The sequence below is a fragment of the Apostichopus japonicus genome, chromosome 14 (genome assembly GCF_037975245.1).
Source record: "Apostichopus japonicus isolate 1M-3 chromosome 14, ASM3797524v1, whole genome shotgun sequence".
Classification (NCBI taxonomy): domain Eukaryota; kingdom Metazoa; phylum Echinodermata; class Holothuroidea; order Aspidochirotida; family Stichopodidae; genus Apostichopus; species Apostichopus japonicus.
The window spans coordinates 9,207,826-9,228,133 of NC_092574.1; the positions used below are offsets into that span (position 1 = coordinate 9,207,826).

General features: G+C 35.1%; 1 protein-coding gene across 2 annotated transcripts; it reads left to right on the forward strand.

Moving 5' to 3' along the window:
- The first annotated feature begins 409 nt into the window (after window positions 1-409).
- On the forward strand, window positions 410-20,013 carry LOC139979726 (uncharacterized). 2 transcript variants are annotated; one of them, XM_071990783.1, is made up of 21 exons: window positions 411-592; window positions 1,858-1,969; window positions 2,304-2,430; window positions 3,876-3,947; window positions 8,144-8,215; window positions 9,110-9,181; window positions 9,431-9,502; window positions 10,368-10,439; window positions 10,815-10,886; window positions 11,738-11,809; window positions 12,627-12,698; window positions 12,949-13,020; window positions 13,651-13,800; window positions 14,121-14,189; window positions 14,634-14,702; window positions 14,933-15,004; window positions 15,373-15,429; window positions 16,039-16,220; window positions 16,513-18,125; window positions 18,863-18,989; window positions 19,279-20,013. In XM_071990783.1, exons 2-21 carry the CDS (start codon window positions 1,870-1,872, stop codon window positions 19,386-19,388), a joined length of 3,324 nt encoding a protein of 1,107 aa, XP_071846884.1. In that variant the 5' UTR covers window positions 411-592; window positions 1,858-1,869; the 3' UTR covers window positions 19,389-20,013. The 2 variants fall into 2 exon arrangements, with proteins under 2 accessions (XP_071846885.1, XP_071846884.1); XM_071990784.1 differs by lacking the exon at window positions 3,876-3,947 and having other exon boundaries at window positions 410-592.
- The last annotated feature ends 295 nt before the right edge of the window (window positions 20,014-20,308 follow it).

The following is a 20,308-nucleotide window of genomic DNA, read 5'->3' on the forward strand; positions in this document are numbered from 1 at the left end:
ACATTTAAATTAGACGTAGAGTAGTCTTTGTTGTCTTTGTTATACACCAATTTCGTGTAATTATCTGACCCGGAAAGGCTTCTTGCCTATATAATTTCTATATTTTCATAAATCATAAATCAGTAGTTTTTCCCCCTTGCACGCCCCCTCACAACACCCAATTCCAAAATAAACTCTTCCTGAGAAAAACCAAATAACAAGTTTCATTTCATACACTTTTCTTAGGGCATAATGAAAATGAAATGTGGATGCGTGTCATTTACACTTGTCTATAGCTTGCTGATGTTATACTTTGTTCAAACATATGAGTTAAAACACAGTCGTGTGACTTTGAAGTTTCCAGTAATCAGGTAATACTATTCACGTTGTTACATACATGACGAAAGTGTCACTCTTCTAGAACACGCCCCTCGTTGCCATGAATGACGCCTTGTATGACTATAGAAATTAGCCTTTGGACAACACATTCCTGCTTGATGTTTCTAGTCGCACGAAGTGTATCTGCAAAGTGATCTCAGCAATTAGACAGTTACAAGAAACATAGAGCGAGTTAACGCTTTGGATACGCTTAACCGTTGTACTAAATCGCCAGGTAAATATTACCGAAATATAATTCGGAGTTTGAGCTGTAGAATATATACTGTTCTGAACTAGGCCTATTTGATTTGCACAAAAGCTTGTTTAAAAGTAATATAAGGAATGCAGCTCAATATGCTTGATGTCTCACAGTCTCTGTCAAAATTCTTTCTTGCTTTATGCATAATATGTAATATAAATATGATTTTCTCCTTGTTACCTTCGTTCTTACATTATCTTAATCTAACAGTTCCATTAATTCTAAAAAGGAATAACTCAAGGTAAACTCAATAGTTGTTACAACGAAATGTGGAGGTGTAAACCAGACGCAGTCACAAACCTTTTCGTAACTTTTTTTTATTTCAGCGAAACTACCGAGAGTTGTTGTCTTTGCACCACAGATGTGGTTTGATAATAACAGACAATAGTATTTTGGTATATATTTTGATAAAGAAACCATATTCCAACTTTCAATTTCGAAAAAAAAAACAATCAAGTGAAAATTGATATTTAAACTCGTAATGGCATATGATCTGCGGTTATAGGCTGCCGTTATAGTGTTGGGCTGAATATAGATGGAGAATATGTGGTTCTACGACAAATGGCAATCGCTGTAACATGACAATTTTGACTAATGTAATAGCATATACAACCCTTCTTGCTTACACTGGTGTATGTCCCTGAAAGATATACAGGGTCATAATCAGTGGCGGAGCGTCCATACAGTCAGGGGTCGGATGCCCCTCCCCCCCCCCCTGTCGAACTCAAATGGACTGCTGGCGCCCTTTTCAGCTTTTTAACACTTTTTACTTATTCGCGATTATTGACTTTTTTATTGCACTCCCATCTACCTATTGACATTTGTCACATTTTGTTGGCGATGACACCTATTTATTCTTCGTTTATCTGCAAATTAGCAAGGCCCGGAAAGGGTCATTTCCGGCGATCTAGGGAGTATCTTTACTCAGAAAAATTCTGTATGACCCCCTGACCAATACCCCTAGCTCCGCCACTGGTCATAATCTGTGTAACAAGATGTATACAGAAATCTGAAAAACTGTTTGAAATTTGAAAAACTGTTGCTGGTACTCTTTAGTCAGCTCAAACGATCCAGGACAAGTTTAGGGCTTATATCAATAAGTCTTTTAAGCACGTTGCACAGCATGTAAAAGCTCAAGTTCAGGAGAGTATATCGAACACGTTTCATTAGATAAAATGTCAGTGTCAAAACTTCTTATCTGTCTTATCTGAGAAGTAAAGATAAATTATTTTCCTATGCAGGGTACATCTACCATGGAATTGCTGAGTTTATTGCATGTTGCTCTACTCATAATGAGCAGCTGTCCAGCTGTGTGTTGCTCTCATGATACCCCTCTGCTTATCAGTAAAAACGGTGAGTTACTTGTTCTTATATTTTATATTTGTGTGCACCCATGTAATGTTTCTTTACTGAGCATCATTCATATCACCATTTCATAATAATGAAAACAATTGACTTAAAGGAGTTATTAAATTGTAACAGTTAGACAGAAAATCGGCATAATCGTTCGTGACGTGTCCCTTCAATGTTGTTTATAACCTATGTCGGCTCTAGCAGTTTAGTGTCTCCGCATTGTTGTTGTGCTTCAAATACCATTCAACCATTGTTGAAGAAAGCCCGAGGTTGGGTTGAAATGTTTTATACAGATTTGTAAACTTTGTAATACGTTTGTCTCTGGTCTGTTTAGTTCCAGACGCCTGCGGGACAGATGGGGTTTGTCATTGTTACAACACAGAATATGACGACTTCGAAGTGACATGCAACGGTAGCATACGATATGTCCCTCGGAATCTACCAAAAAACACGTCTTTCTTGTAAGTTTGCTTGAAGAATACACAAATAATGATTTTATATTACTAAATAAATTCGAAAACGTACGACAAAAGTTTTGCTAGAGTTAAAAAAGAAGAAAAACACGGATGATGATAAGATATCCAACAAGACATCATATTACTTTGAGAAAGAACAGTAGAACTAATAAGTTGAATTAATTGTGAAACTTATTCGTCTTGTTTGCCTGTCTTAGTACACTACCGTTTACGTTACGTTTGGTAATATACTATTTCATTGTGAAAACATGCTAGTAGCAAGCCTTTGTAACATACTATTGGAAAATACATAGATAATGATTGGAATTTTGTTGTAATTACTCAATTTATCCTTAATTTGAGTGTTCTTTTTTAAAGGGCAGTATATTCCCACAGAGCCTAGTATGGTCTTTGTTTACTGAGATTTCTTTGGGAAGCTAATGAACTGAATTTACTGCTCACATATCTCAAAATATATGTTAACTTATGTGTCAATAAGGTGGCGTTTATGTGCACGCGTTACCAAAATATGAGGTTGAAAGCTGTCATCAATAGGGTTAGACGGGAGATGTATTAAGGGATATAATTTTTTTGTCGACAGTCACAGTATGTACAATTGTAAACGTTTACACAGAATTCTTCTAAACACTTTCAGTGATATGAAATATATTTCGTTCGAAATTACGCTGCATTGCCAATTATGTCTCTTATTACGATTTAAGAAAGGTGTGTAAAACCCGCAAATGCTACTTAAGGCGAAAGGCATAGATTCTTTCATCAAGCCCAACTATAACTATTACGAAACTGCAAACTGAATAAACACCTCGCTATCATCAATAAGTAAACCACTGTAACAATGTAGACATGTAAAGAAATTAATGTGTAATCACTACACAATAAAGAGCACTTCTAACTATCACGTATTTTCTCTTTCATGTCTTTGGCAACAATGTCCACTTAGCGGTATAAAAAAGGAGTTAAAGTGGTTGATTCTTATATACCTCTTCACATATTATCAAAATACTGTGATGTTATAATTCTATCTAAGCTCACATGTTTTAATGTAAGTACTGAACACGTAGAATATATATTTGTACTACCGATACAGCCATGTACATGATTTTTTTTCTTTTGAGGCGGTTATTGAAGCTGTTAACCTTCAATGTTACTTAAATCAATCATATCTCGACTATGAGTATAATATGCATGAACGAAGATCTTATCATGCTATTATGTATTTATATGCATGTGCTTTTGCTTCCAATTCTTCATGAGGTTTTCACACCAGAATAAAATATTAACCGGTACAGAGCAGAGTTAAACTTAGATCCATCCCCCAGGGCATGCATATCATATCTTGTTATCATTTCACGTTGAAATGTAAGTTTCACCTGGCTTTCCATTGATATGATTCCTGATTTGTAGTGTAATCTTCATTTTCGTTCTTTCAGACTCATACAGAATACAAATATCTGTAACATTGCCGCGAATTCGTTCTATGGGCTGTTTCAACTCCATTATTTGTAAGTCTGTTAAAATCAGTGTCACCAATTTGTCAGAAGCTTGTCAATATTTTTTGCAGTTCATGTACCTCACAGTCGTATTCGGTACTAAATTAATAACACGAGTGAAGTTAATACAATGCCAACCACTGAAATCACGCCTTCCTCATCTCGCAATAAGAATGAAAACAATCTCGTAATGTGTATCATACATTCCTTTCAAATTAAATGATGAACATATTGATTACAATACATGCGCAAAAAAGATAGCACTCAATGTTAGCGTTCATAAGAAAGATGGCGGTTTTAACAGGTGGTTTAGCCAATTTCCTTATATTTCAAAGAAGTAACACTGACTAACGGTTAACAAATTTTGATAAGTCCTATGCTTGCGCTGGTTGTGGTGAGAAATAAATCACATTAAAACATCTTGAAATAGGCCTGCTATGTGTAACCGAAATAAGTAGTTATATCGATCTCACTGTTATTAAGAACCTCATGTGACTAAACAGTAGGATATGTTAGGGCAGGATGCTTCATTGTCCCAAGTTTTAGCTACCCGTATCTCTATACCTCTACTACTCCAACGGTCGGGCTCCAAGAAAACCACTATGGCAATCTTCTGACAAGTTAAGCACCCTACGATAAAATGGGTTGAGTGTTGTGTTTAATGTAGATCGTTTTACACGAGAGCCTTTGCCATATAAAACAAATATGTTCTTGTCTCAGCCTTAAATTTCAGTATAAGGCAATTCCGTAGTTATTAAACATAATACAGTTTATATGTTATATGATATCGAATTTCATATTAGAAAAACAGGATGTACACGTTGTCTATTTTGTTATTGTAATCAAGCAGAAAGTTAATTTCATCATTCAGGTGATAATAACAAGCACACAAGCAAACAAATTAACAAATATACAAAGAGTTGTGAAATGCAGTGCTCTCAAAATCCTTTATGACTTAACGAGTAGAGCACTCCCTACTACAGTTGATTTACTTCCTTGTTTAACTTGTTGAAAAAGAAACATAGATAGAGGGATTTATGAGATGGTTCCCCTAAATATAGGCAATGAATGTATAGCAACAATCTCTCAGAGATTATTGCATGCAATATATATTTTCTAGGATTTGCTACCATTAAATGCATATGCCTATTTAACACACACGCATGCGCACACACACATATATTTATATATTATATATATATATATATATATACACACACACACCCACACTCGCACACACATATATATATATATATACATTATATATATATATATACATTATATATATATATATATTTATATATATATATATATATATATATATATATATATATATATATATATATATATATATATATATATATATATATATATATACAGCTGACAAACGCCTACAGTGGAATAACCACCTTCCTTATCGGCTCGAACCTCTGGACATACAATCAGCGTCCATGGCCTAGTGGTTAGAGTGTCCGCATATAAAGCGGGATGCCCGGGTTCGAATCCCGGTGGAGGCTGGAAGTTTTTCACTGCTCTGGATTTTCCAACTCTCTACGATTTCAATTATATATATATATATATATATATATATATAAATATATATATATATAATGTATATATATATATATAATGTATATATATATATATATATGTGTGTATGCGAGGGTGGGTGTGTGTGTGTATATATATATATATATATATAATCCCGGTGGAGGCTGGAAGTTTTTCACTGCTCTGGATTTTCCAACTCTCTACGATTTCAATTATATATATATATATATATATATATATATATATATATATATATATATATATATATATATATATATATATATATATATATATTGATTGTTGCTAGAGATTGTTGCTATACATTCATTGCCTATATTTGCGCAAGTTAGGCCAAAACCTCCTGGAAAACGACCCAAAACCTGGTCGCTTTTAATTTCTGCCTAAAATTCACAAAGAAGGCAATCCCGGGAGGCCAATTATATCGGGTAATGGTACAGCGACTGAAAAAATATCCAAATTTGTGGATCTCCTCATCCAACCTCTTGTTTCGGCCCTACCGTCCTATGTGCAGGACACTACGGATTTCATCCGGAAAATTGGGGAAATAAAAAATCTTCCCTTATATACTTTGTTAGATACCTTGGATGTGTCTTCGTTATACACAAATATCCCTAACGAAGAGGGCATTTCGGCCTGCACAAAAGCATTCAAACCGAAACGTGGCAAAACCCCCACGAAGAAAGAATTGGCCGAATTAATGCAACTTATCTTGACCAACAATAATCTGGTATTTGGCAACAAACACTACCTCCAAATTCATGGCACCGCAATGGGTACCAAAATGGCACCGTCTTTTGCCAACATCTTTATGGGAAACCTCGAGAAAGAATTTTTATCTCGACAAAACTTGAAACCACACACGTGGTTACGTTACATTGACGATATCTTTATGATATGGACCCATGGTGAGGCAAATCTAAAACTCTTCATTGATGACATAAACTCGTTTCATCACACTATCAAATTCACTGCTGATTTTTCTGGACATGGCGTTTACTTCCTGGACACCACCGTGACCCTACAAAATGGTTCACTCAAAACAGACTTGTTCAATAAACCCACGAACAAGCACAACTACCTCTTACCAAGCAGTTGCCATCCACGTCACTGTACCAGAAATATTCCGTACAGTCAAGCGTTGCGCATTCGACGCATTTGCTCCTCTGAAGTCGATTTTGATTCACGCACTAAAGAACTGTCACAACACCTCCTAAACAGACAGTATTTTCGGGGTACTATTGAAAATGCTATCAAAAAGGCTAAAAGAAAACCCCGTACCAAAACATTGACGTACAAAACTCGTCAAACCAGTTCCAAAAGGGTACCATTGGTTACTGAATTCCACCCTGGTCTCCCACCACTGGCTAATATCATTCAGAAGAATGTTCACCTACTTCAAGGCACCGAACGCCTGAAATCAGTTTTCCCAACCTACGGGATATCTTAGTTCGGGCATCCTTTCGGGATGAAACCCCATTAGGGGAAAGCAAAACAGAGATTACAGGATCATCGCCCTGTACACAAAATTGCAAAACGTGGTTACTTGTCGATTCGACCGGGGCCATTAAGAGCAACCAAACCAAACGCACGTTCCAAATTCGGCACAAAATTAACTGCCTATCCAAAAATGTCATTTACCTCATCTACTGCAATATTTGTAACTTACAATACATTGGAGAGTCAAAAAACACTCTTAGAATGAGACTGACACCCCATAGATCGGCGATCAAACCAAAAAGATCTACCAACCTGTTGCATATCACTTCATCTCCAAAATCATTCAATTGAGAATTTGCGTGTTATTGCCATTGACCAGAACGATTCTTGGACAGATAAATCTAGCCTGGAAAGCGAAAGAAAATTTCTGGGAACTAAACCTAAAGACCACGGCACCATTCGGTTTAAACATCAGAAACGATTTGCCGTCCCAGATAAACCAAAACAATTCCTTTACAATTACGACGGAATCGGATTAAAATAATCAGACGCGGATTAAAATAATCCGAATTTCTAAAACTTCTGCTCAATTCAGCAGAAATCAGTAAGTCGCTTTGCCTTTACAACCATGCCGACATCTTCTCTATAAAACAGTTTCAATTCCTGCTACTCCTTGTCACTTTCGGTGATCATGCACTGAAGAAGAGCTAGTTTTGCTCGAAAGCTATGCAAAAACCAAACATTGGCTGTTTTACTTCCAATCATTTACCTAATTCAATTATTGTATCTCACTCGAGATCCAGCCTTTCTCTACATGCAGCATAGTTGTTTAACAGTTTTTCCGTTATTCCTATATATGTATATATATATATGTGTATATATATATGTGTATATATATATGTGTATATATATATATATATATATATATATATATATATATATATATATATATATTTAATGTGTAGCATTAAATTCTTACTTACGGCTTGGCTTGCCTATTAAGAGTGTAAAATTGTCAGATTCAAAGCGCCAGGGGTGCACTCTGTACAATCATATATAACACTTGTTTATGTTTTACACTAATGTTGTTTTACACTAATTTATGTATGAATGTAATGTTTATATGCATGTATGTATCAATGTATGTATGCTTTGATGTAAACAGGAGAAATATGTTTTGAAGATTTTTGCCCACACAGAGGCTTAAGAAACAACTATGTAGAAACAATTGAAGCTGGCACGTTTGTAGGACTCCGTAGCTTGAAAGCTTTGTAAGTACTGACATACTTTGCTGACTATTTTGCTAGATTGAGTGTGCATGTTTTAAGAACTAATGTGTTTCATACTTTAGTTATAGGCTCAATAAGATGTTACTTAACAAGTACCCAAGGGAGTGAAGTGGTTCATTTTATGATTAAGTTTGCTGGACAGCCACAAATAGGCTGAAGAATATTAAAAGCGACATTTCAATCTACTGATGATTTACTTAACAAAATAGGTACTGTAAATATCAATTGAATGCAAATAACTGATATTTAAAGAAAACAAAACATACTTCGAGCGTACACCCATCCACCATTATTTACTTCATGTAGAAGTAATAGAACCTAGTTGTATATGGTGTTAACATCTCAAGATTCATCCTGTTCTGTCTATATTGTGTTTGAGAGTTTCCAAATTGTGCCGCTCAAGTCCACTATCGTAATGTCAAGTTTCACAACTAGGAAACTGTTAAACTACTAACCGGGCATCATGAAAAGGTTATATGTATTTTATTTTTTGACAACGAAGAGGTATAAAATTATCTCACTCACATTACAAGGCTGACACAGACGATACCAGTGTTTAGAAATCATCCAGGTCTGATCTTCCACTACAATCACATGAAAGAAAGTGTCATCAAAATGGCTTGGAACTAAATGCCGTGTAACATTATCGTTGTCGCTTTTATTTCATGAACTTTTGATATTGTAAGGTAAGCGAAGCTATAACAAAATTATGTATTACTTACTTTTAATAGTATTTGTACAGCAAAATGTCTAAGTTACAATAGTCAGTTCTTGTAGTGCAATATCAATGTATATTTATGGACACGTTGTCATGGTAGCTGTTGCTTTATTCATATGAAAAGTAATTATTAACTTCACCGTTTTGCCTTTCTATAGGGATTTGAGTAACAATAAGCTAAAATCGTTGTCACCGAAACTTTTGGAAGATCTGTCGTCACTTAGGGATTTGTAAGTATACAAAGTAAAAGTAACCTAGGGAATGCTAAAGCTCTAATATTAAGGAATGCCATATGTTTATGTTACTACATCATTGCATGTTCAACATGAATGGAACAATCACCACCTCATCATATTTTTACTTTTTTATATTCTTAATATAAGTATACAATATCAAGAGATTTTTTACAAGGCGACAATGCAAGCCGAAATAATGAAAACATTCAACAGAATTTAAATGTAAATGTGTTAATTTTTCAGCAACGTAAGCTACAATGAGCTAACATACCTTCCAGAGACCCTCTTCAAAGGCCTGCGGAAACTTGAGACCATGTAAGTAGCATTTAGAAGTTACAATTGAGTTTAGGATTATTCATTATAATCCAATTGACCAGCTTAACTCGTTATACTCATTTTCACTTGTGATTGCATCTGATTACTTGGGCTACAAAATATAAAGTAAAGTATTTTTTTTTTCATTGTTGTACATGTGTATCTTTTTACGAATATGCTTTACAACGTAGAAAATATTCTCTGTAAGTATCTTCATCCGATAATCACATAACGTAAAACCAACAGACATGCTTGGTAACGCAGCCGAGGTATATTTGAGTGCAGAATATCCCTTTGCAAATGAGAATTAGAACTTGACTTTATGCCACACAATGCTTTGTTTGAGGTTATTTCGAACAGCGATCTAAATATTTTACTACAATGCTGGCATGATTTTCTATCCACAACATACATATGTAGATATGGTTATACAAAAAGACGATGGCTTTGAAATATTGCAAAGCGCAACCTGTCAAATAAAAGGAATCGAATTCTATTACAATAGTATCGAAAATTCTACAACTTATCAACAATTTAAATATGGTCTTGCAGACACAAATTTAAACAAATTTACCTGGTGAATATTAACGTTGTAGAACTGAAGATAACCAACGCACATTTGTATTACAGAATGTTATTATTCTATGCTTATCACATTCTGTATCATTATACTAATTTCCGAAATTTGTGATTAACGGTAAAATAATAAATGAGTTAATGAGATTATATTTCGCGTGAAATACGTGTTTAATGACGGTCCGTTCGATTCATATGTAAACGCATACTTTGAATACTACTTGCACTTAGATTTATAATTTTAACCATGAGTGAATACAAGAGGAATAATAATCTCTTACACCTACAGAGACTTGGACGAAAACAAACTGCAAAACCTGCCGGCGAATTTGTTTAAAAATCTCTCGTCTGTCGATGACTTGTAAGTAGCTCTCTTCAATATTATGCTAAGCCTGCTCATAGTATATGTTGCATGTGAATGACAGAACTGCGAGGTAGAAGACTGATTTACGTGAGTTAGTCAGTCTTAAAATCTACCCGTGTATTTCTTCTAAGAATGACAAAAGAGAACCTTAAAGTGGTTAAAACTTCATTTAAACAGTATTTTAAAGAAATGAAATCTGAAAGAGGTTAACTTCTTTGCATTAGCTTATGTACATTTCAAACGTTTACATAGTATGCATATACTATTCTCACGAAAGGAGTATTACGTAATCATCGTCTCTATTTCTAATAACCGAAAGAAGTTTTGTTTTTTGACAAATTACAAGACTGATTTTCATCTCTTCACATACAGAAGCCTGGAGAAAAATGAAATAACTGTGCTTCAGAAAGGGGGTTTTGCGGGTCTCTCGAGCTTATCAAGACTGTGCGTTACAGTATTTTAGTCAAATAAAATGGTTACATAAATGTATTCATATCCTTATACTTTGATATTGATGTGAAACTGCTTCGCAATGTTAGTTAAAATGTTTTGCAGAACCAAATAAGATTAAATTTGTGAACAGTATTTCTAAGTAATTTAAGTGATTTGTAGGGTTGAAGTTAAGAGGGTAAAGGCAATTTGGCGGAATGGAAATGTTTGCAGGTAAAACATTAATAGATGCACGAGTGACAATAGAAATGACAACAACAAATAGTTTTCTGCAAGAAAAAAACAATTTGAGTCATTTGATCTGCTTTGAGTATTGTCATCTGTTCGTAAAATTTTCTTTAATTTAATAATACAATGTTGTGTTGGGGTACACTGCCCCTTTGTTTTCTCATTCGCCATTTTCTTTCGATCTGTCACCTTTTGTCTGTACTTGATTGTTTTGTTTCTTCTTCTTTACAAAGCATTGCTGTTAATTTTACACTAGTCTTAAGTTGGTCTTCGTCTATTCAAGTAAATACTTGTATTTAGTTAGCTGGGCTTAGTGTTGATAAGTTACGTTTTATCTACAGCATAGTTTTCTATTAGATGCGATTTAATTTATAAAACGAAGAAATGCATGTTTTTGTATTAAAGGTCGGTAGCGGTCGAGTATGAATACTTTACCAAGTAAAAATAAACTACAGCACTGATTTTTTATTCGTATAGTAAGTCATAATTCAAATGTCTAGCGCGCCCTTGCTTAATTTGACTTTTAATTATAATATAGCTTGTAAGTGTCTGTTAAATATCACATATAGAAATAGAAAAAGTATGATTACAATTAACGTCTGATTTTGAGTCCACAGTTACCTTGCAAATAATAATATTTGCTTGATGCAGGAAGGAAGTTTCCAAGGACTGTCGCAAGTGGGAATCATGTACGTCAATGGTTTTACTGTTTGTTCATAAATTAAAAGTAAATTGTTTAAATTTCCCTAGAATATGTTCTAACGGTAACGATTAAAGTTACACATTGCGTTGAGTTGTACATTAATATCACTTTTACCTTAGGCATGTTGTATTGCGATAACCGTGTTCAGTCCTCTCCTTTTTTTTGGTAAGAAATTTATGTGGTTATAATTACTTAGTATCTTATAGTTTTACTGAAAATAATCACTGTAAATTTCATGCAAATATGTCTTTTATTACTACCAAACTGTGCGTCTTATTTCGAAATTCCAAGTGCGATGCTGGCATATTACATTATCATATTGTGACAAGTTCTAACTGAAATTTTAACTTTCAGTCTACAGAGAACTAACTCAATAATCTACAAAACAGAAATCTAAATAATAACTGTAACCATTTCTTCGTTGTGATGAATATCTTTACACAAAACGTCTACATGCATGCTCTGTTTTTTCCCGTGATATTGGAGCACAACTGTTTTACTTCACACATTTACATGATATAGTATGTTGTTTAAATTCTTCAATTACGGTAAGTCTGGAATAATTCAAGATAAATTCGGAAGGAGACAAAGACCCATCAAATACTATGACGGAAAAAAGTAACAATTGAACCTCAAATCTTAAGCATTATAAACCCATCATCAGTTTGTTTGCAGCGCAAACGAGTTACTGAAAACATTCGCTGGGTAACCTCCGAGAAGAAGAGGAAGAAGATAAAGAAAACACTTCCATAATGAATAATAATGATTCGAATAAATTTATTTTAAAATAACTTTACGTGCAGGACCTTGGGTTTTAACAAACTGCAGACGTTGCCAACGAAGAGCTTTGTTGGACTGTCATCCACTCTTACACTGTAAGTATTTATGGCAAACACGTACCGCATTTGACGTATTCATGTGGCCACACAATTAGGGTTGTATTTGATAGCACACGGACATGATATTCCTGAGATGAACAATTTATTTCGTATTAGCCGTCGTTGCTTCAGTTGAAACATAAATATTGTTGGGGATTATTTATCAGAAACTCTTAAACATCTATGCATGCAAAAGAAGCCATGGGATTATCATTTCTATCAAGCTAACTTCTCCTTTCTTCAACAGACATCTGGAAGGCAACGAGATAAGGATGCTCCAAGAAAAGACCTTTGAGGGGCTTCCGCAAGTGGATTTCCTGTAAATATTTACATCAGTGACATTACAAGAGAAGAAACCCAAATCATACCGTCAAGTTGTTTATTGATTAACAAGGGCTTAGAAAACTAGACAAATTGGTTTACATTATGTTCCAATGACCTACAGATTCTTCTGATGTACTGTTGTAGTGCAAATTGTAATTATTTGCTTATTTTTTGTCACATCTTAATGCTAAAGGCAAAGCTTGCTGTAACTGAAAGACATGTCACTATTGAATATAAAGACAACATCGCTGAATACCCTTCACCGGCTATAATTGTTTTAAAAAGGAATATATTGGTGTCTATATAGGTTTAATTCCTTTTTGCAGATGGTTACTCTTAATTTTGGTGTGTGTTTGTGCATAATCCAGTTGTAAATTACCCGATGGCTTGAAAGTGAACTTCGCTTCCATGTTAATAATCCTCTTCCCTGAACTTGTTCTATGTATTGGTTTGAAGAAATCTGAAGTAAAGAGAACCATTTGATCTTAAATTGTGGTCTGCAAAATTCCAAATACCTATAATTTATATAATCCTAACTAGAAGTTGATATCGTTAATATGTTATAGGTTATTATCATCATTTATCCTTACATTTACTTTTACCGTACGTTACTTTCGAACTATAGTGACCTGTCTAGCAACAGCATATCCACAATCTCGTCGGGCTTTTTCAATCAATCAGGCAATTGCAATTTGATGACACTATTTCTGCAAAGAAATAATATCACAACAATCCAGCGAGATACATTCAAGGGCCTGGAAAAGCTTCGACTCTTGTATGTATTTTTTTTTTAATTTAATTTTGGCCAGGTCCATACTACATTGAAACTATAGCTTTGGCCATGATGCTTAATATGAAATGTGGATAAACCAACACTACGTTTTTGTAAATGTTATTATGATTTGGTTTTACATTAAAAAAGAATTCATGACATCTGGCGATATGAAGAATGCAGGAAGCCATGGACCTATTTAGACTATAAAAATTAGGTAAATTAAATTTCACCGGTATAGATTTAGCCCTCATTTATCGAACGAAAGCATAGTTTTATTTTCGACTTACGCCAGCATGCATTAACGCTGTTTTCTTCTTCAGATGCTTATATAGCAATAAAATTCACTTTATCGAAGATAACTCATTTCTCTTGATGGATCTCCGATACGTGTAAGTATAAGAACAATAATTATGTTTTACTCACACACTTTAAGTTTCTTTTCAGACAAATATTGTAACTTGACATACTAATCACAACATCAAAACAAGAAATAAGTTTAAAATCTATTCATGGACAATTCAGTTGCTGAAATGAATGGTGTAACATATGTGACACCAGTTGGTGCGACTATAAACTTTCAAGACCAACGCATTTCTTTACTTCTTTGTAAGTCTATTGATAAATAGGAAGTAGATATTGATGATAGACACAGGTGTGGGCAAAATTTGAAATAAATATTGTTTCACACCATTTAAGGGTTCTGTTTATAAATTTCTTAAAGTGACTGTAAAGAGAAACGTATACGCTATCAACAGTTTTACATTTAATTCCTCGTTATCTTTTTTTAGTAATACTAATGACACTGTATAAAATTTGCTGTTTTTGACATACAGATACCTGTTTCAAAATGACCTTACTAACATTACCGGTAATCCTTTCGCAAGCGATGTCATGGAGCAACTGTAAGCAATAACTTTTCGGCTCATATATCATTTTCTATAACCGATGTTTCTAATAGTGCCATTATTATTCTAACAACCTTCTACAACAGAAAATCCAATGCGTTCTCATGCTCATGTGACTTGACCATTGCTTTGATCATTTATCTAATCTAAGTTCTAAATAAACTGGGAATTCATATTCTTTATATCAATGATTGCGAGATTTCCTGTACTTACTCTCACAACGACAGACACCTTTACGGCAATGAAATTGACTACATTGAAGCACAGTCTCTCGTAGGAATCCCCAATGATACAGTTATGTGAGTATCTAATCTGTCGCCTTAACATAAATTTAACATAAAATCGTTTAGGCGTAAACTGGAAGTAGACACCGAAGAAATCGGTAAACCCAGTTGGGCCGTATTAACTAGAAGATTTAACACCCCAATTAAACCCAAAGTAATCCAATTCATGTATGATCAAGTCGTATATCAGTTTCTCTCTTGTATGAGTATGGATTGACCTCTCAATTAAAGTTCTACCCGTATAAACGATTGTACGTTGACCTTCTAAATCGTTATTATTCATTTAAATTTTAACATTTGAATAATAAAACCGTAAAACAATTAGGTAAATTGAAAATTGTCACAAATTCCTTCACTATTTTTCAATAACATTTTATCCACAGATACGTCAGTTGCGAATTCCTGTCTTCATTACCGTTAAACGCAAACCATGATAACATGTAAGGAATGATTTAATGTTATAATGACACTAAGGTCTAAGATCTACGTTAGCTCTATGAACATATCATATCATCCTACAATTATAAAAGCTGGTCAAAAGTTGATTGTGATGAGAACATCAATAGATCGTGTTCAGTTCAGATGACTTAGGTGCCGACCGTTGAGTTTATTGTTTGAATATTTTAGTTGTCAAATCTATGTGAATACCATTAACCCATTGGCCGCGAACAAACATGTCAAAGGGTAGGCGGTGACGAACTATGTATGAATCAAAACTGAAAATGATGAGATCAAACTATTACTTCTGACTGACTGATAATAACATTGAAACATAATTTTTTAAACCATAATTAAAGGACAAACAGTTTGTCAAATGTTTGTCATTATCTCTCAGTTATTTCATTCATTCATTCAATAATATTCATCCTGTTTCACATGCTTTTATAACGTGCTAACCATTCCCTGCGTCATCTAGGGTTAGCCTATCTAAACACATGTGGGAGAGTGGTATGGAAAGATTCACTCTATCGTGTAACGCTTCTCAAGTAGTAAAGCAATGAATTAAACACGAATAGAGCTTTTCATCGTGACATATCATCTTCCATTAGAAAATGTGTTACCTCGTCGTCTTTGCCATCTATGGAGCAGGGAAACATAATTACTGCACTCGCGCTTAATACAGACGGCTTCAGCTGCGACTTTTCAATTCTCGCTGATTGTGAATGCACACCATGTGGAGCGGGCACTTACGGTGATACAGTCTCCGGTGGATGTCGCTCATGTCCAGTAGGTAATGAACACCCAGATAGCTTTATATTAAAACAAACCATGGTCATCGTAATAACCATACTTCTAACATATCTCGACCAAACTACCCAATACAAGTTTTGACAATACTTTCAGTAATGTTTTAAGATGACAAACCCTTCTATATCCCTCAGCAAAATGTTGATATCATTATTTTCAGCTCCACAGTCTTTTACATAGCCAAAACATTCTTTTCTATAAGCATTAACACCCTATCTTCGAAATGATTTGAGGAGTTCCATCATATGGGTTTTTGTTATTTTCCTCATTTGTAGGTGGATTTTATCAAGATGAAATTGCTCAGACAGAACCAGCTCATCATAGTGCGATCCCATGCAAGATTTGCAATACAGGCACGTACGCCAAAAACGGACGCGGTACGTCGGCAAAAGACTGCGAAGTTTGCCCGGAAGGGACAAACCAGACTATTGATGCTGGCTTTCGCGCCTGTTACTGCAAAGAGAATTATGCCCGAGTCAATCGTTATGGACCTTGCTATATTTGCCTCGAAGAAGGACTGGACTGCACTCAGGAATTCCAGACTCTTCAATACGGGTACATGTGGAACTGGGACATACCTCCTGCCAATCTAACTAACTATGAACGATTTGTGTACAATGTAGAAATGGACAATGATTCTGTATCCATGAACACATATTATAAAGAAGAGATCCCACGCATTTATAAATGCCCTCGACTAGAAAATTGTGCTAATGACAATGGTAGCATAACTGGCAACTGTGCTAAGGGGTATACAGGATGGCTGTGTACCAATTGTGAACCAGGCTATTATTCGGTGCTAACCACCTGTGTTCCCTGTCCAAACGTAGTTATTCTGATCGTAGAAAGTGGTGTATTCTTTCTTGTTTGTGCTTTGTTCTGCTTCCTCTTAACTTGGCAACACAAACGAAAAGCTGACAAAGAGCTAGAAACTCGATCTGTCATTGATGTCATGATTGCAAGATTAAAAATCTTGCTTGGATTTTATCAAGTGGTTGGGGAGATATTCACATCTTTGCATGACATTAATTGGAAAGGGCCGTTAGTCATCATGGGTAAATTCATATCAGCCTTTGAAATAAACCTCTTACGCCTGTTTGTTCGCCCAAGATGCTTTGACATGAAACTTGACCTTAACCCTAAGATTCAATTCATAATCGCAGCAATTTCACCGGTAGTTATAGTGCTGGTCCCTTTCCTATGTTACCAAGCAAAAAAGTTGTATGTCTACATCAAGTTTTCACCTGTCGTCCGAGTATCTTCTCAATCTTATTTCGAAAACCTAAAACAGCGCATTGTTGCCTGTGTAGTCGTTCTGTGGTTTATAATTTATCCCCCCGTGTGTTCCGTTATCTTTAGCCTTTATCCGCTTTCATGTAAAACATTTCATTTGGACAAAGGCAACACATACAACATCACACGTCTTCGATCTGATTTCGACGTCGACTGCACAGGATTGAAGACGTATCATATATTTGCATTTGTCCTGACCGTTACCTATGTGGTTACATTCCCAGCTTGTCTTCTGTATATTCTCTGTAAGTACAACTTATTCACCAGTAAAGACGATTCATTCGAGGATGATGATGATGATCTGCTTCATGAAAACTCCGACGACCCGGGCGCGATACTAACGATCAACCAGTCACACAAAAACTACCACTATCATCCGACCTGGCTCAACTTTCTCTGTGAAAACTACAAGAGCAATTTCTGGTTTTGGGAGATTGTGGAACTGGCTCGGAAAGTTACGCAAACACTTCTTATTACCCTGTTCGGTTGGGAGGACAGACTGACTGTTATTCTGACAACCTGTATATCCGTACTATTCCTTCTCCTGCACGCTCGCTACAGGCCAATGAAGAGCTCTTACGAGCAGGGACTTCAGGTTAGTAAAATTATAACGTTTATACTTGTCGGCATACTTGATTTAAAGCTTATAGCAATGTATACAACGATTCAGAAAGGAATGAAAATGTGTTTCAAATAAACTAGATTGTTACAGGGATGACTCTGCCTATTGGGAGCGCAGTTAATTCAAACAAGCATGCACCAAATAAGGACAATTGTATGTCAGCCTTCAATTGCCCACAAAGTCGACGTTTAATATCAATAACGTCAGTTTAGCTTGCTCAACGTTTGCGGAATAAGGAATGTGTACTGGCGTGGGTATAACTTGAGCCAATTGTAAATGCACTACTTAAGACAAATTGAAAGCAGAAAATAATCAGTACAACAGTTGTTGTTCAGTTAATGGCCATATTATCGCTGCTTGAGAAAGGTCATTTTCACATGTCGTATTTGACTATTCCAGCGATAGCTGTCATGTATTTGTGTTACGCTCGGCCGCTGTCGAATAAAGTTGGGTTTTAAGCATTTGATAACTTCACCATTTACCACTTAGGTTACGAAGAAAATGTCAAATGATGTTATAATGAATATACAAAAACAATTTAACATCATCACATTCTGTCCTTCGAGTCTACCGGCAAAACTTCACGGGTACTGAACACTTAAACGTATTGCAGTTACACTCTTAGCGATTCCCTTAGTTGATGCTATTTCTCCATTGAATATATTAAATGGTCTAATACTTCATAGAATCTTCTCCATCTATCATACCAGATGTTTTCCCTAACGGTGATTTTTATCAATGTCATTGTCGCCGCCAACGATTTTCCAGATGAACACGAAGGAACTATCTCAGTCATCCTTGTGCTATTGAACATCATCGTACTGGTGATTATTTCAGGTAAATCAAACAAGTTTATTGCAAAGTTGTAATCAAATATGATAGGCAAGCGTTAAGCAACGTATATCGTAGACATCATGTGTTTCTTGTTGCGTTAGCTAAATGGTAATTAACAAGCACATTCTATACTAACATACATCATACTTTCCTACTCATTTTGCAATACCTTCTGATTGCAGACTGTAGTATCATGGTTGATTGTACAGATGGCTTTCAAGGACAAATATTAAAACAGAACAATTAATATAAATATTTTCTGACCTTTTTTCATTTGGTTTCAATTGTGTAGGGGAATTGCTGGTGACAATCGTCATTCATATCAAGCACATCGGAATATTGTCCTTCTTGATTGCGTCAATCAGAGAAATACGAGGATGGGGAAAACCGATGAGTGACTGACACTGGCCGTTACGTTTATTCTCATCGTAAATTGCAGATGTCGCGGAAGAGGGATCCATCTGGAGGAAAGTGAGAGGGAGGAGCGGCACTGACTCCGAGGAGCAGTTGAAAACTGTGATTTGAGTTGCGGAAGGGAACCGTAAAATTCCCTCAAAACAGTTCAACAAAATGAACCCTTCTTGTACTATTCGGGACTAGTAAATAATTTATCAAAAAGATTTTCTTTCATTCATTTCTTTCATTCACTTACTATGTACAATACTATGTTCAATTAATACATTTCTTAGCTTCAGTTATATGTTGAGACTTTATGGCAGCGTGATGATCTTTCTTTGGGACCTTAAATGTATTTTGTCTTGAGTTAGAGACACATTGATAAATTATATGTGTCTATAATACCACAAAATGAAATATTTACATTTACATTTTCTTAGCAAACAATAGTTAGCACAGCATACAGCTCAATACGTGACACTATTGATCTTCGAACACACTACGTTGCCGGTCGATCGGTTTCGCAGCTGATATGTTGGCAATATATTTTCAGGTTATACGATTAGGTGATTATTATTTATGTATTATTTATTGTTTATTTCATAAACATTGCCGTGCACAAACCACCAAACACCGTGTCTTAAACTCTAAGTCTGGTACGAAGCCTATGTAATCACATTATCAAAAATTCTCTCGTGTTTTGGCAATTTGTAAGAACGTACCACCCGGTTTAACAAAATGCTACTTACTGGCATGCGTTAATACATATTTTTAACATTCACGAAAACGCTGGCTTATCAGTTACCGAGTACAGCGATTTGACAATGGGTTTGAAACTTACTTTCATGTTTTTCGATTATTATTATTATTGCTACTACTACTACCATTATTATTATTATAATTGAAACATGGCTTGCATTTAGTTT

Bases quoted from the DNA above. Each gene is read 5' to 3' on its own strand.
- LOC139979726 (XM_071990783.1), top strand. From the start codon at position 1,870: ATGGAATTGCTGAGTTTATTGCATGTTGCTCTACTCATAATGAGCAGC. The intron at 15,430-16,038 runs GTAAGGAATGAT...ATCTTCCATTAG, and splicing joins AACGCAAACCATGATAACAT to AAAATGTGTTACCTCGTCGT. The intron at 18,126-18,862 runs GTTAGTAAAATT...CTATCATACCAG, and splicing joins CTTACGAGCAGGGACTTCAG to ATGTTTTCCCTAACGGTGAT.